We start from the raw sequence: 17,171 nt of genomic DNA, 5'->3' as shown, positions 1-17,171 counted from the left end.
ACCTGGTGTGGTCTGTTTAGACCTGGTGTGGTCTGTTTAGACCTGGTGTGGTCTGTTTGGACCTGGTGTGGTCTGTTTAGACCTGGTGTGGTCTGTTTAGACCTGGTGTGGTCTGTTAGGACCTGGTGTGGTCTGTTTAGACCTGGTGTGGTCTGTTTGGACCTGGTGTGGTCTGTTAGGACCTGGTGTGGTCTGTTTGGACCTGGTGTGGTCTGTTTGGACCTGGTGTGGTCTGTTTAGACCTGGTGTGGTCTGTTTAGACCGTTTCTGTCTCAACACCATGTTGTCTACGTTCTGACCAAAACAATACAGCGTACATGTGACGTCATCGCGCATGCGCAACGAAGGTGGAATCGATAAGAAGAATTGTTCAGCAGGCAGGCAAATGATTCCAAGGAATCGAGCTGCAAGGATACAGTACTATAGAGTACAGAGTACTATATATCTGAAAATTAACATGATATTTATGTTTGTCATTATGTTTATGGAATGACTTCTCATGATATCTTGCAATAATAAGCAAATCATCACATTTGTGATTTAATGGCATTATGCACTTCTGTTTTTAGCCATTTAGTAAATATCATTAAAGTTTTGTGTATATGACCAATGGAAAAGTCCCTATTGTTACATTCACATCTATGGACAATTTATATTAACCAGTTAACCTACTAGTGCATGTCTTTGGATGGTGGGAAGAAGCTGGAGAACCCAGAGAAAACCCATGCAAACACGGGGAGAACATGCAAACTCCACACAGAAAACTGTCGTAAATGTGTCGGTAGTTTGTCATAAACTTACACGGTCGCTGTTGGAAAAGTTCTGCTATTTCTGGAAATTATTTTCTTCAAATCTCATTCTCAATCCCTGTGGTTTCCAGTGGTACTGCAAAGTATTCTCCATCTGGGTTCATATCCACAAACTCCCGGAGAACAGACAGAAATAGATGTAATGAACACAGAGGACAGACTGAACGCTCCGTCTGTACCCGTCTACGTCTTTAACGAAGAGCATAAATGAGGCCTTAGGTCAACATCCACATGTCCAGTCTGAGACTCTGGTGTGGACTGAAGGTAAAGGCAGCTCTATTTCCTTTATCCATACTATGTCATTTTAGCTACAACTAACTGTGTCCAGAGGTATGGTATTAGTCGTGCATCTACATAATACTTAATAAATGACACTACATGGACAGAAGTACTGAGATACTCCATACTTTTGTCATACAGACCCAGTTTACATCCAAAACACATCTACACTCATGTCTTTAATACACCTCAAAGGTGTTTAGTTTTGGGATTGTTGGGATTTGTTGCTACTACACTCAAGGAAAAAAGAAACGCACCACTTTCATTTTCTTGATTTTTTCAGAAATATGACAGTTATTGCAAAATTGCAAACTACAATGAGTTCAGTACTATTCTGAGTCCAAATGAAATGATTGTTTTCCTCTCTCTCTCCAGTTGCAGTAGTCTTGGCATTGTGAACAAATGTGTTTTTGCTCCATTTTGGTGTCTTTTTATAGGGAATGGTTGTGCACAATTGAGGAGAGGTCCAGTTCATCTGTGAGTTTGACTCCTGAGCAGACATGGGTGACGAATACACAAATACAGTTCTTATTGCTAATCAAAATCAATCAACCGGAACCAGGAAAACAATCATTTCATTTGGACTCAGAATAGGACTGAACTCATTGTAGCTTGCAATTTTGCAATAACTGTCATATTTCTGAAAAAAATCGAGAAAATGAAAATGGTGCGTTTCTTTTTTCCTCGAATGTACATCACTTCTTCCAAAAACTCAAAGAGCCTGACAAGCATACAACCTAGGGTTCGTACACATGTTCAAGGTCAAATTCAAACACTTTTCAAGTACTTTTAAAGGTCATTTTCAAATTTTTCCAGCACACCACCTTAACACTGGGGTAAAATACATATATCTACAGGTATACATATACTCATGATTATTTTTTCACTTTTTTATCACAATTATGTCCATTGTATTATGCTATAAACATCTAAAACTGTGTTTCATGATAGCAAAAAGTTTAGAAATTAAAGGAGAATGGAAAGTTTTATAAAAAAAAAAAAGGGAAGTTACTTAGCATTCTTCAGACAAACTCGCAATGTGACAAAGATTTAGATAAAAATGTACCAAGAGTCAACCTGAGAACTCCCACTAATTTTCTTTTTTTTTTGACAAAAAGTTTTATTTTTCAAAATGTACCACTTCTCAATAAGTAGCTCTGGCTTGGTGTTTAACCTGACAGTTAGTATTGAACATAAATAAATAAATCACATTAGAGTTATAATTACAAGCACTTTCAAGCACTTAAACTGAAATTCAAACACTTTTCAGACCTTGACAACACAACATTGAAATTCAAGTATTTTCAAGGATTTCAAGCACCTGTACAAACCCTGACAACCAGATAAGCACTAGAAGTGTTTGTCACAGGCTAACTCTGAAAAGACAAATCTTTCTAAATATGTTATAATTGTAGAGATCATTCCTGCTTCTGTGCAAACACTGGCCTCCATGTTGTTCGCTGATAAAACATTTTCCTGTTACAGCTCTGTTGGGGATGCATCAGGGCACATTAGTGTTTAAATTACAGACAGATATGTGGTCAAATGTGCTCTGGTCGCGCTTCAGGACCCACTATCACCCCTCACTGACAAGACCCAAACTTCTCAAATGTATTTAATATATAGATGGTGTGTTTTGAACCTGAGATAAAACAGAATATCACAGTATGAAAAAGACAGAAGACAAGTTTAATGATGAACCAAACTGACCAGCAGGTGGCGATGAGAAATATGGAAATATTCCCTTTAACACTAAATTAGGCCCATTTGAACCAAAACTAAAAAGTGGAAAATTGAAAGTTTATTCAGTCACGTATTGAAGAATTAAACACCCTGAGGTTTTTGTCCAGTGGAGGTAAAACTAAATCTGACGGAGTCTTTGTCATACCTGAGTTTCTCCATGATATGAATCCAAACTTGTGGGTCTTTTTTTATTCTGTGAAATGTCTGGTGTTAATTATCATTACAGTGCATTACCGCCACCTACTGTTAGGGATTGTGAATGGACGGGGCTCAGCTCCACAAAAAAATAAAGCACAGGATTGGTTTATTAACATTATTTTTATCCAAAGGCCCACAACCCACTGAAAATGGGTTTGCGACCCACTTTTGGATTGCAACTCACCAGCTGAGAATCACTGCTATAGACCACCTATGGAAGTGGTTTGATCGATGGGCTCATGATACGTCTTTGTAGCCATATACACTTCAGTCAGGAGTAAGTACACAGACACATGCATGAGACTGACCTATGGTACAGTTGGAGGTGATTCTCCGCCTCTTGGGGTTATGTCGGAGTAACTCTAGCTCCCTCTTTGTGGGCTCCCAGGTTGAGAACTTCTCCCCGATGCCTGGAACAAAAACACATACCTTTAAGAAAACGCCTCCAGTCACTGGGACAAATAATGTGTGTCCAACAGAGGTCGACTGTATCTGTGGACACTGATACATTAGTCACAATCACTTTATCTAATGAGAGTAAACATATAGTTACTGTCATTTCTAACTAAATTTACAGCCTGATCACAATCAAGGTATACAAGTATATTTGCATCAGTTATTAATCAGTATTGCAAACAGATCCCCCCAAAACCATTCCCCAAATGTGTTTTTGGCCATCTTATTACTAGATCTTGCAATCCTCCAAATTTGAAGAAAGTCGGATAAAACTTCTGTTGGGCTTCTGTAAATTGGCTTAGAGTCTGGTTTTGACCAACTCTATATATAAAATGTCAAGAGATAACTTTTTTGTGATCTGGCGCTATATAAATAAAATTTGATTGATTGAGTGATTTGATTGGTTTTCCCCTGTAAGTCGCTTTGGAAAAAAGTATCTGCCAAATGCATAAACAAAAAAAACAAAAAAACAAAAAAACAAAAACTGATCAGAGTCCGTACACCAAGTAGTGTCCGTACACCACATTCTAAATATGTGGCTCTGATTTGACTGTTTCTGTCAATATATGGAATTTTTCAGCAGGCATGCTTTGGACACCACATCTGTGCAATAAACAATGCATGATTCTCCTGAGTGCTGAAACATTTGTATATCTGTGTAGGCATTAAATATGAAGGCTATTAGGCTGGAGTGTCCGTACATCCAAGAATTTAGGATCTGACAGGGGCACAAGCCTGACACATTTATAGGAGACACCAGAATACATAAATATTTTGGACTTTAGAAGAGAAATATCAGACAAATAAAATGGCCTGTCTGATTTTTTGATAGAGCAGTATTATTATTTTATCTATATGTGCACCCTTTCTGGTACCCTGGATTGTGATCAGGCTGTTAGGGTGTTATATAGGGTTATGATGCATACTTCACTGCAAAAACTCCAGAATTCCCTTTGAGCATACTGTAATAACACTGATATGACAGGACACAGATGTTTTCAAAGGGGTGGAGGGTTAAATATGTGTGACAGATACAAACAGATAAATACAGATACACCTCATGAGTGCACAGAGGACATAACACTGTGACCACTGACAGGCTAAAAGGGCAATAATATTGATTATTTTGTAATAATGGCAACTGTCAGTGGGTGAGATATATTAGGCACTTTTAGGCAATATTGTTTGATTAATGTCTTGTGCAGTGTAAATATCAGTTGAGGAGATGCTCTGATCCAGTCATGTGGTCTTCACAATCTGACCCTTGTCAAAGTCACTCAGGCTACGTTCAAATTGAAGGCAAATGTGGCCCAGATCGGATTTTTTTGCCCATATGTGACCTGTATCCGATCTGTTAAACACAGTTTGAACAGCATGAATCCAATTTTTTCAAATCTGACCCAGGCTACTTTCATATGTGGTCCTAAATCTGATACGTATCTGATATTTTGCAATGCGACTTCAGTCTGAATGGCCAGGTCGCATTTATCCGACCTTTACGTCATTAAAATGCGAAAAATGTCACAATTCTGCATCCCAGAAGGAGGAGTGGCGGGAAAAACAAACTTCTGTAAACGCAGTGTGTGCCTGTGTGGTCACGTATTATGTCAGGACTTCTTTTGCACATGCGGGTCACTTCAGAGTCGCATTCAGTTCATACTCAAAACTGATAGAAGTCGCATTTAATCTGTAATATGAACGAGTACACAAAAAAATCAGATTTCGCCCAAAAATCCAAATTGAACATTAAGACCTGCTGTCTTAACGTAGCATTAGATCCTTATGGAGATCATTTAAGTGCTACAAAACAGTTTCCAGGACCTACTTACAGCTGCTGCTGTACTGAAATAATCTTCTTACCAGTCAGTGGTTGTAATGTTATGGCTGATCAGTCAATGTTATGACTCATGTTGTGAATTAACATCCCTGATGGTTATTTCACATATTTTAGGTTGTTCATAGCTGTTTAGATTATTCACGTTCTTGTGAAGATAGTTTGTAATTAGGGATATAAACAATTAATCGACTAATGATTAATTGTCGATTAATTGATTAATTGAGAATTTGCTCGATTAAATTATTAATTGTCGGTTAATTGCCCTTGTCCACCTGTCCACACCTGTCTGAAGGCTGCAGGTTTGTCCGCACTGCGACGATGCGGCTGGGATAGCCGCTCATTGAACCGGATCATAGCGTTGATGAGTTAGAATGTCTGTATGGACATGGTGGAGCCAAACACAGACCGACTGGTCTGTTTGTGGGAGCGGTGCACCCGCGACTAAGGTGGGGAAAAGATAAATGAGTGAAAAGTTTCACTTTCACTTTTGCAGGGGTACAGACTGCATCGCTCCCCATAGTATCATAAGTAGGACGGAAAGTGACGCATGCACGCGCTTGGCTACCAACCAACACGCACACATCCCCCGCCTGCGGCCGAGTAGCCCCCCCCCACCAACGAAATGCACGCGCGTGTGCACCCCCCCCCCCACTGCCAACAAAACGCACGCGAGCAACCCACCCACCGACGAAATGCACGCGCGTGCACCATCCCATTCCACAGCGCCACACCAACAGATGAATTCCACAGGAAACACTGACTGTATCCAATGGTTCAATAAATCAATCATTAAGGAATATGACCTGGTTTTTTCATGAAGTATATAAACAATGTTTAGCTTTTATTCTTATGGACCATATTGAAAAAGAAATCCAGGTTCTCAGGAAAATCGCCGCTTATCAATTTATCGTTAATCAATCGATAAGGTCAACCAACTAATGATTAATGGATTGATTGATAATTTGCATCCCTATTTGTAATTTTAAACATTTTTATCACGTAATTCTACTTTTTTCACACTAAAAAATGAGGAAAATTTGGAATTGTCATTTATAGGTTCTTCTGCTATCATTTTACTTGGACGATCCACTTGAGATTGAATTGGTCTGAATGTGGCCCCTGAACTAAAATGATTTTAAGATCCTTGATTGTTAATATCTTCAGTGTAATTTTTACATTTGACAAATTCATCTCATGGGCCAGACTGGACCCTTCAGGGAGCCGGTTTTGGCCCGCAGGCTGCATGTTTGACACCCCTGCTGTAAAGAGTCAGTCCTCTGTCCACAGTCTATTGGATTCATCAGGAGACGATGGTGTCCTGCCACAGTCTGTGTAATTAATGGGAAACACTGGAGCGTTTTCCCTTTAATTAACACACCAAAACCAGTGGGTGTAATACTCTGCAGCAGGGGTATCAAACACGTGGCCCACAGGCCAAATCCGGCCCGCCAAAGGTTCCAATCTGGCCCGCGGGATGAAAGTGCAAAAATTACACTGAAGATATTAATAGACAAAATTGTCCAAATCATTTTATTTCAGGCTCCACATACAGACCAATGTGATCTCAAGTAAAATAATAACATAGTAAATTATAAATAATGACACCTACAAATTTTCTTCTTGAAAAAGTATGCAGAAAAAATGTGAGTAAATGAAAAAATAATAATTAATAACATTCACATTTACAAAGCTATCCTTTCACAATAAAATGCAAGTAAATATATAAATAAAAACAAATATGAACAACCTGAAATGTGCAATTTTAACAATATTATACTCGTTACTAAAGGTTTTGTGCATTTATATATCCACTATGTTGTGATGTAATATTGAAGAAACTGTTCTAATTTTAGTTCCAAACTCCAAATTTGTAGGATATTATGCCTGTTAACAAATGTTTGTGTAACACTGCGTGTAATAGATAAATAAATAAGAATAAGTAAGTCGAGGCATAAGATTGTTAAAAGTGCAGTCATTTTTCTTCAGGTTATTCACATCTTTTTTGTAAAATGTAAATATTTTCACAATTTAATGGGGGTTTTTATACTAAAACAAACAGAAAAACTTGTCATTATTTTGTCATTACTTGTAGGTTATTATGTCATTGTTATACTGGTCCGGCCCGCTTCACAGCAAGAGGGCTAAATGTGGCCCCTGAAACAAAATGAGTTTGACACCCCTGCTCTACAGGTAAATGTGTCATAACTAGGGATGTAACGATATGAAAATTTCGTATCATGGTTATTGTGACCAAAATTGTTGCGATTATCATTATTATCGCGGTGTTATTGAAACTGTGCTCAAAATGTTCAAAAAGTACTAATACACACACTGAAATAACTTAACCAAGTTGTATGTAAAAAAAACAACAAAAAAACCCAAATAAAATTATTGGCACAATGCACTTTCTCTTGGCAGAAACATTCAAATATTAACCCTTAGTGGTCTGAGTCTATTTTGTCTGTTTTTCAGTCCTTTTGATTTGGCCTTTATATACTATAGAAACAAATGTTTACTATACCCATGTTTGGGATCTGTTTTTTCAGCACAACTTCATCTATATCATCTGTCTATTATTTTTTCACTTTAACCTACTATAAAAACACAAAGGGACAAAAAACACACAAAAAAATATATAAAATCCGATTTGAAAAATGTATATAATTTATTGCATAAATAACACACAGATGTTTAACGAACCTTTTCAAAGACTTTAAAAGTGAATATTGGTTCCAAATATTAGGTTTAGAAAATTAAAATTGTAATAAATTAAAACTATACTCAAATATTTGACATAAAAGCAGATCTTTACATAGGTGTTTTCTCCGGAAAAGTCCGGTAATCAAACACGGTTATCATGATAATTAGAATTTAAACAGTAATACTAACCATCTGCAATTTTACCGCGGTTTATTGTTATACCGGTAATCGTTACATCCCTAGTCATAACACTGTGTACATGGATGTACTTGTACTTCCATACCTTGCATTTTCCAGGCTTTTCTCTGTTCCTCCTTGGCAATCTGTTCCATGTCTTTATCATAGATGTAGTCTTGGCACATAAAGCAGTAAATGCCTCCATACAGCAGGTCAATAGCTGCAAACACACAGAAAGCAGAGAGACTGGATGCATCAAAAGTCGGTTTAGAGTGGTTTTTATTGAAATGTGAGGATGTGCTCGTCAAAGGCCTGTGTGTGAATAAAAGCTGAACTGCTAAACTGTTTCATTTTCTCTGTCATTGTCCATTCGGGCCACATTGCCAGGTTGGGCGGCTTATCTGCTGACACATCCGCTATCTGTTAACACTATGCAAGGGTGTCAGAGAGATTCACCTCAGGAGACAGAAGAGGACGCCAAGGCAATCTTTCCCACATGCACTCCGTTAAATCCTCATCCAGACCAGACACCTGCTTTTTTTCCCCCTCATCTCCTCATCTCCCTCCTCACCTGGTCCGTGCCCTGCAGCTACCTGTTTGCTGTTGTCATGACAACCTGCCTCCCAGCTTCATTCCTGCCATTCTCTGCAGGTATAAAACAGAGGGAATGAGAAGGGAATAGACGGGGAGGAAATAGGAAACAAGAGCAGACAGAGGAAATAACCCAGTCTGTAAAACTTCATATATGAAGATGCTACACAGATGAACCCACAGAGAAATAGAGATGAATGAAAACCTGTGGTGCAATTAGGAAAAATTCTGAATATCAAAAGGGTCATCAGGTAACCATGGGAACGAGAGGAGGGCAAAACAGAACGTACCAAATTGCTGTAAATAAAAAGACCGAAAGTGGTTTGAAGAAAAAGATGGGAAAAAGGAAGGAGGAGGAGGGGCTGTGTTAAATGGAGGCTAATTCCACAGGGTGTGATGAAGACGGCTTAATTACCACCTCGCCAGTCTGCTGAGATCTGCCCCTGGTTTTTTTTTTTTGTTTGTTTTTTACATCTTCTCTCTCCGACTGTATTAGTGACTGTTTCTCACTCCATTTTTTGCTGCTTTTAATTCAGCAGCTAACCTAATTAAACTCACAATTACACTCCACAGGAAAAAAAAAAACGCACACGCACACACACACACGCACACAAACACACGCAAACACATATATACCAGAGGGGGGTCTTCCTGAGTTGAGTGATAACGCAGAGTAAAAAGGGAAGCTTCATTAAAAAAACCAAACAAACTGGCAGATTCTTCACATCTGCCAAAGCCAGCCTTTGTCATAGACACCCCAAGAGCCTCCACTGCAGCGACATCCTCCAAACACTGCAGTGTTTCATATGCAGCTCACATTCTATTATGTGGAGAATACAAATAAAACAAAAGAAAGAAAGAAAGAAAGAAAGAAAGAAAGAAAGAAAGAAAGAAAGAAAGAAAGAAAGAAAGAAAGAAAGAAAGAAAGAAAGAAAGAAAGCCATCTTATAGACAGACAGAACATTGTCAACATACTCATATTAATGCCAACAATTACACTGGTCAACAACAAATGTATTGTTTCAGTTTTCTGAGCTGATTTAGGATAATTTTGGTGCTGAATCCAAAAATCACATTAATTTTGCTCAATCAGGTCAACTTTCTGAACTATGCAACATATTGGCTTTTGAACATTTTTGCTTACATTTATGGGCATTTTCACATCATATGATACAAAATTCTTTCATATTTCTTGCAATAAACGAGTTCTGAAGATTTTACTTTTGCCAATTTATGATTCATGGTTTTTTTAATATTACAGGTGAATGAAATGGCTTCGACTAGAAGATCTTGCAAAAATAAGCCTGACGTATTCTGCTACATCTGCGCTGAATACACCATTGTACCTAACAGGAATCAAGTCACAAGTTTCATAAAGTGTGCTTACCAATCTTATTTTGGTATTAATTATTATATTTTGTGAGAAGATCAAATTTTTCAAAATCAAATTAGCAAAAACACCTGACCTGATTGAGAAAAACAGATGTCATTTTTGGATTTAGCGGTGCAAAAAGGTCCTAATTCAGTTGAAAAAACCTAGACAACTTGCAAAAAACATTTTTTTGTAACCCAGGGTTACCTACCTCTCCACCTAGCTAAACAGCATCTTACTCCAGTCTTAGATCAGGGCTGTCAAACTCATTTTAGTTCAGTTCCACATTCAGCTAAATTAGATCTGAAGTGGGCCGGGCCAGGAAAATAATATATCATATATAATAATATAACATGATAATATATAAATAATGTCGATTCCAAACTTTTCTCTGTGTTTCAGAGCGAAAAAAGTACATTTACATTATGAAAAGGTTTACATCTACAAACTGTCCTTTCGAACGATGTGAGTAACATGAACAAACTGAAAAAATCAGTGTAATTTTAACAATATTCTGCCTCAGTTTATCATTTACACATGTTCATTATAACTTACTGATCACAGTGGATCTACAAACACACACAACATTTAATAACAAACAGAATATTGTTAAAATTGTACTTATTTCTCTTAAGAAATTTCAGGTTGTTCATATTTGTTCAGGTTATTCACATTGTTTTTGAAATTATACTTTGTTTTAGTGTAAATACATGAAATTATTTACATTTACTATGAGAAAAAAATTTGGAGTTTTGAGTATTTATAGATTGTTATGATAATATTTTACTGGTCCTGCCCACTTGAGATTGAATTGGTCTGAATGTGGAACCTGAACTAAAAGGATTGTTCATATTTTCTCTGTAATTTTTGCATTTCACAAATTCATCCCAAGGGCTGAACTGGACCCTTTGGCGGGCCGGATTTGGCCCCCGGGCCACATGTTTGACACCTGTGTCTTAGAGTCTTACGCCGCGTTTCCACTACATGGTACCGGCTCGACTCGACTCGGCCTTTTTGTGTTTCCATTACAAAAAAGGACCTGAAATCTGGTACCTGGTACTAGTACTTTTTGGTATCATCTCCACTGAGGTTCCAAGACTGGGGAACAGATACTAAAACGTGACGTGTAAACACTGCAGACCACTGATTGGTCAGAGAGTCGTTTCTGTGACACGCCGTTTTACAAAAAACAGATGCAGAAGTTGACAGGAAGTATAGCGGTAGGTTAATCCACATGATGACAGCCTGTAAAACTACACCATGGTCGGTCGAGGAGATTCAGTCTTTGGAGGCCGACAAAAAAATTCTGCATGAGTTTGACGAGACAACGCGCAACGAGCGAGTTTATCAGCAACTCTGAGCAGACGACACAGAAGTAACATGCCGCATCGCTATGATGTCCAGGTACTGTGAAGTCAGCAGTATGCTGTAATGGAAACGGTCTCCAGGAATAGGACCTGGTACCAGAGTCAAGTCGAGCCGAGCTGAGTCGAGCCGGTTCCATGTAGAGGAAACGCGGCATTAGTGTGTTACACCAGTAAGCTTAGTGAAGTACTGTGATGAAGTCATACAGTAATGATATGAAGCCCTTTCAAACAAATATATAAGGTTAACTATGAATGCATTTTTATCTGTTACTTTTGATTTCAAAACAAAACAAAATGAGGGCCATTATATTTTTTCCTAATCTGTACATTGCACCAGTAAGCTTAGCTCTGCTCCCCATTTTATCAACTCTACTGCATCTAGAACCCGTGGATTCCCAAGTGTTAATGTGTTACTTTACTTATAATGGTCAAAATTTCAAATGCCTGCAGCAGCAAAACTATTGGTTGAATTCACAGCAAATTGGGTTTGTAGATTGCCAGTGACCTAGAACAGATTTGTTACATTTTGAGGTCAAAGTTAAAATTTTGTATGCATTTTTTAAAATCTTTTTCCACTCATTTACTTCTAATGGGCAAAATTTCAAATGTCTATAAAAGCATAAATTTTGTTTCAATTTACTTCAAACTGGGCAAATATAGAGGCAATTGATATGCTGATATCAGCACATGCATAGACATGATGGCATGTGGATCGATGCCAAAATGAGCTACAACATGTGTGATGGGTTGGGGTTGTTGTGCCTGGCACCACTTGTTTTTATCTTGTTGCATCTTTCACTTAGTTTTCTTTTGATACCTCTTTTATGTAATATTCATGTTATCTTCATCTCATTACGTCTTTGACATCGTTTTTCATCCTTTTGTACAATTTTCCTCTTACTCCATCTTTTCCATTGTTTACATCTTGTTAAATCAATTGCAATGTTCTTTTTATAAATTCGTCTTTTGATTTCACCTTACGTTTTTTTTTTCAAAGTTAAAATCACAAGTAACTGTCTAGTTTTTTAAAAAAAAAATTTTTTAAAGCGATCTTGAGACTTAAATAGTGATGATATTTATTGTCATGTGCATTCTGTGGCGTAACATTTTTTTATTAACATGATTGAATAAGCAGGAAAAGACAAAATGCTCTGCAAAATGGATTGAGAAGCATGAAAATAACATGATGGATTTTTGTAAAATATGGTGATTCATGTTGGATTTTCTTTTAATATGTCAGTCACCTGCAAATTTTGCTTATGTTATATTAGAGTTATTTGAGGTTTAACTTTGGATGCACATGTGCACACGCACACACACACACACACTACATCATCACCTTTCTCTGCCATAATTCAGTGATTTCTGAATAATGTTGTGATTCTTCCAGGCTGTGTGTCCCTGTGGGAGTAGCGGGGGGGGTTAGAGCCAACTGTTCTTAGTATTCAAGCAAACACCCACATCTTTGTTCAGATTGGGAACCATCCAGATTGTGTCTGTTGCAAATCTATTATTTGGTGATCGGAGATACAACTTTCACAGTTCTCACTTTGAACACATGCCAATGAAGAAGATGATAAAAAACACAATGTGCTGCATTATTTAAGAACATAACGTGCTGTGCACTTTTAATCCCCCTCAGCCAAATAGAGTGTAAGATTCTGTTGAAAGTTACTGCCCTATAATTTAGATTAGATTGTCTTTGTGTAAAACTTATTACATACATATTTGCATTTGAAAGTACTCAGACAATATAACTGCACAAGCCCGATTCAAGCAAACATATCGCCCCAACAAAAGGGTCAGGTCTACATTTGACCTTGAAAAAGTAGGTAAAGATGACCTGTTTTTAATATGCTTCTGCTCCATGCCAAGATGCATCCACAGTAAAAAAATTGGTGTGGATATCTCAATGCATTCTTCAAATAATGCGATTATGTCATTGAATGGACAAACAGATGGACAGATGACAAAACGATTACCATACCCCTTCGGCCTGTTCTGGCCAAAGGGGTAAAAACAGAAGTGATTCTGACAAAAAAAAAAAAAAAAAAAAAAGATCCACAGCAAATACATATTGTATGAATCCTGCCAACATGAGACAAAGGCAAATCAGGTTTTTGTCGTCTACAGACAAACAGTGTTAAAACGTTACCCAAGGAACTGGATATTTACCCAGAAAAGAAAATTCTTAATACATGATACATGTACAAGCCCAAATTAGAAAAAAGCTAAAACTAAAAACAGCATTGAGTTAATTATCTCTGACTCGTTTACCACTGATAACAATACTTATTTCAATCGTGATTCTTGCTAAAAAAACCAAAAATGTTGTCAATATAAAACCATGTACTGTTTTATAAAGTTGCCATTTCCTCTTAATCCTTAAAGGACATTCACGGACTGAAGATACCAAGGGATGAAATGTTTCAGGTTCATCTTGTCTCATTCTTTCTGTAAATAAGTCTGAAGGTGTGTAATATTATGGAGTATTTATCCACATTTTGGGTTTGAAGATGGTCTACACATTTTCTGTTGGAGGGAAGTGTGGGCTGCATCAGGCATTTGGCATGTGTGCAAAATGTGGTTTAACGCTGTCTTGGTGAAATATCCACGGATGTACTTGGCAAAGCTGTCGTCAAACATCTTAAAGGACACTTCCACACCCTCAGACCATGACAGACCCTGGCCTCTGAATGTGTTGCTGGCGGCAGTCTGGATGGTCCTTGGTTTGGGCCAAACCCGTGATTCCACCGAGTCCTGGTCCAACCCAGAGGCCTCAGAGCCCAGAGGAGTCCTCAATGTGTCTGGATATAATTATGCATTAACTATAGTCATGCCTTTATTCACTTAAATACATCCAGATGTCTGTTAATTATGCCCTTCTCCATGGAAGATGAAACACCCAAATGTCCTCCTATCATTGAGTCTGTTTCCATGACCGTAAAAGTCTGATAACTGGGAGTAATCAGATAATTGTAATAATCAGAACGCATTTATGTGCACTTAAGAAATGCGATAATTGAAAAACCCTGGTTTAGGCGCTCCAGTCCATTATCATTTCTTTCGGAGTACGTACATATGTAGTGATGATAAATTTAAACTTCGTGTTGTCTTCCACTCACGTTTGACTACGTAACTTCCCTTCTCTACTATTTTTAATTATATTTACCCATGCACAGACGTAAAAGAACAAAATAAATCCTATTACCATGCATACATGCATGAAGACATCAGAGTCTTGGGGAGAAATCTCGGTGTGTTAATCCAGTTTCTCATAATCAGATAACTGCTGTTATGGCATAAAGCCTGTCAGATTATCCTGTTTACATGATCACTTGGAGAATCTGATCAACTCCAGGAATCGGATAACAATCGGAGTATTGGTGTGAATGTAAACAGGCTCAATGAGTCTGTTTCCATAACCATAAAAGTCCAATACCTGGGAGTAATCAGATAATTGTAATAATCAGATCTAACACATTTACATGCACTTGATAAGTACGATAATCGTAAACCCTGGTTTAGACGCTCCTGTCCATTATTGGATTTATTTCAGAGTTCATACGTACATAGTGATGGTAGAATCAAACTTCCTGTTATCCTACTATAATGCACGTTCCATGTCCGTCCGGTGTCCAATCGATGTTGCAGCACAGGAGGGCGTTTGTACAGGTTTTCCTCAGCCTTCACAAGCCCGATCGCCACCAAACTCGCCAAATGAATAGAAACATTCCCTGACAATCTACTAGGCACAATTTTATGTCTGTATTCAAATGTTGTGAGGTATGCTGGGAGATTTTATCCATCCTGGCTCGCTCAGCCAGGCACGAGAGATGTGATGTTCATGGACGAGTCGAGTCTTTTGAACGGCTCTTTCAAGTGAATGATAACAACCAATTCCTTGCGAGCCATTTGTTTACATGCTGTTCTTCTATTCAAATCACCCACACTGCCTTCATGTTTCACCTGTGTGTCCATGAGTCTGAGTTGTCCACACCCCCTTCACCTGAACCACTAATGACATCTGCAAGTTTGAGTTGTTCCAGCACAACACAGGCACCTGAACGCAGCTCTGTACTCAGCTATTTTAGGGGAGGAGTTATCAGCTAATTTAGGGGAGGAGTTATCAGCTAATTTAGGGGAGGAATTATCAGTGAGTCCAACTGACTGGAGACATTTACCGCTGGATCAGGGAGGAGCGACTGAAAAAAGTGGAGATGTGGGATTAACTGGAGGAGCATCTGCTTCTATAAATGCAGATGTGCACTTATGTGGTGGAAAAGCCGGGCTGTAGTGGACCTGAGCTGAGCCCTGGTGGACCCGAGCCGAGCCCTGGTGGACCCCAGCCTGGCCCTGGTGGACCCCAGCCGGGCCCTGGTGGACCCCAGCCTCACCACAGTCCTGGTCTTCAGTACCTGTCTGCTGTTCTACTCTATGCAACGGGCTGTGAAACACGCTCAAAAATCAGTTTCCTTTACATATTTGAAGGTTTTTCAAAAAAGTATAATAATAATTAACAATTAACAATAATTACTTTCCCTGGTAACTAATTACATTTGTGAAAAAGTAATTTCATTACTAATTCAATTAATTTTTTGGAAAAGTAATTAGTAACTATAACTAATTACTTTTTGCCCAACACTGGTGGTTATGCTGCCGTTCATGACATTTCTCCTCCTACCAGACCATGCTACAATGTGAAGGCTGCAGTTCACTACCGCTGTATGAATTTAATCACGCTTGACAGGCCAAACAAATACATGCTTTTCCCTTCATGCCTCACATGTTGGCTCAAATTATTACCTGCACAATGCATGATTAAATGGTACTTTACAAATGGATAGTGGTGACAGACAAGTTCTACTTATCATACTATCGTACAATGGCACCACAGGTACAATGTTGCTAGTTGTCTTCAACTCATGTTTGACAACGTAACTTCTGTTTTCTATGATTTAATAATAGGGGTGTAATGGTATAGAAAAATTTCGGTTTGGTACGTTTTTGGTACAGGGGTCTTCGTTTCAATACATTTTTGATACTTTTTCGGTACAGTGAAGGAGATCAGTGAGGGGGGGGGTAACGGAGGGTGCACTCTGTACTTACAAAATATTGTTCAGTCATTTGTGCATTAACAGGCACCCCACATGCTATGTATTTTTGAATGCTCAATGTTTGTTTATGGTAAACACTGTAATTTACCGAGTGTTTTTGAATGCCTCACAGTATTCCCTGAGGTGCTGTGAACGTGACCTCACGATAACACAGCAGAGGCATGGTGAAGGAGAAGAGGAGCTGGTTCACTTGATTTTGCCAACTTGAGTTAAAACATAAAAACCTTTTTGCTGTAAAGGAACCTGTGGACTCTTATGTGCCACAAAGCTGCAACATACTGAAAACCGCAAGTGAAACTTAACCTACTTCAGATGTCTGACCTGGCTTCTGTGCCTCTGTTATACTCTCTGTTGTCATGTTTTGGGGTTTTTTTGCAGCGGTGCTGGGAATTTGCTGCTGCTGAATGTAAATAGAGGAAACCCTGCACATGGGTTCTGCTTGCAGCCACACTGTTACCAGAGTGTTTGCGTTCTTTATATAGGCTACATGGATTTGTTCAGTACACCTCCGCATTGTATCAAAGG

General features: G+C 38.4%; 1 protein-coding gene across 2 annotated transcripts in view; it reads right to left on the bottom strand.

Annotated features, from left to right (window-relative positions):
- The window catches only part of usp22 (ubiquitin specific peptidase 22), a 70,637-nt gene that overhangs the window by 27,438 nt on the left and 26,028 nt on the right, over positions 1–17,171 (bottom strand). For both annotated transcript variants that reach the window (XM_030121449.1, XM_030121450.1), the window contains exons 3-4: positions 8,306–8,419; positions 3,338–3,439 (exon numbers count right to left, since the gene is read on the bottom strand). In XM_030121449.1, the coding sequence (XP_029977309.1) occupies positions 3,338–3,439; positions 8,306–8,419 (216 nt within the window). The remainder of the gene's footprint in view (positions 1–3,337; positions 3,440–8,305; positions 8,420–17,171) is intronic.

Source organism: Sphaeramia orbicularis, chromosome 19, assembly GCF_902148855.1.
Source record: "Sphaeramia orbicularis chromosome 19, fSphaOr1.1, whole genome shotgun sequence".
Classification (NCBI taxonomy): domain Eukaryota; kingdom Metazoa; phylum Chordata; class Actinopteri; order Kurtiformes; family Apogonidae; genus Sphaeramia; species Sphaeramia orbicularis.
Note: the sequence above shows the minus strand (reverse complement) of the source record. Positions and strands in the feature narration are given on the sequence as shown.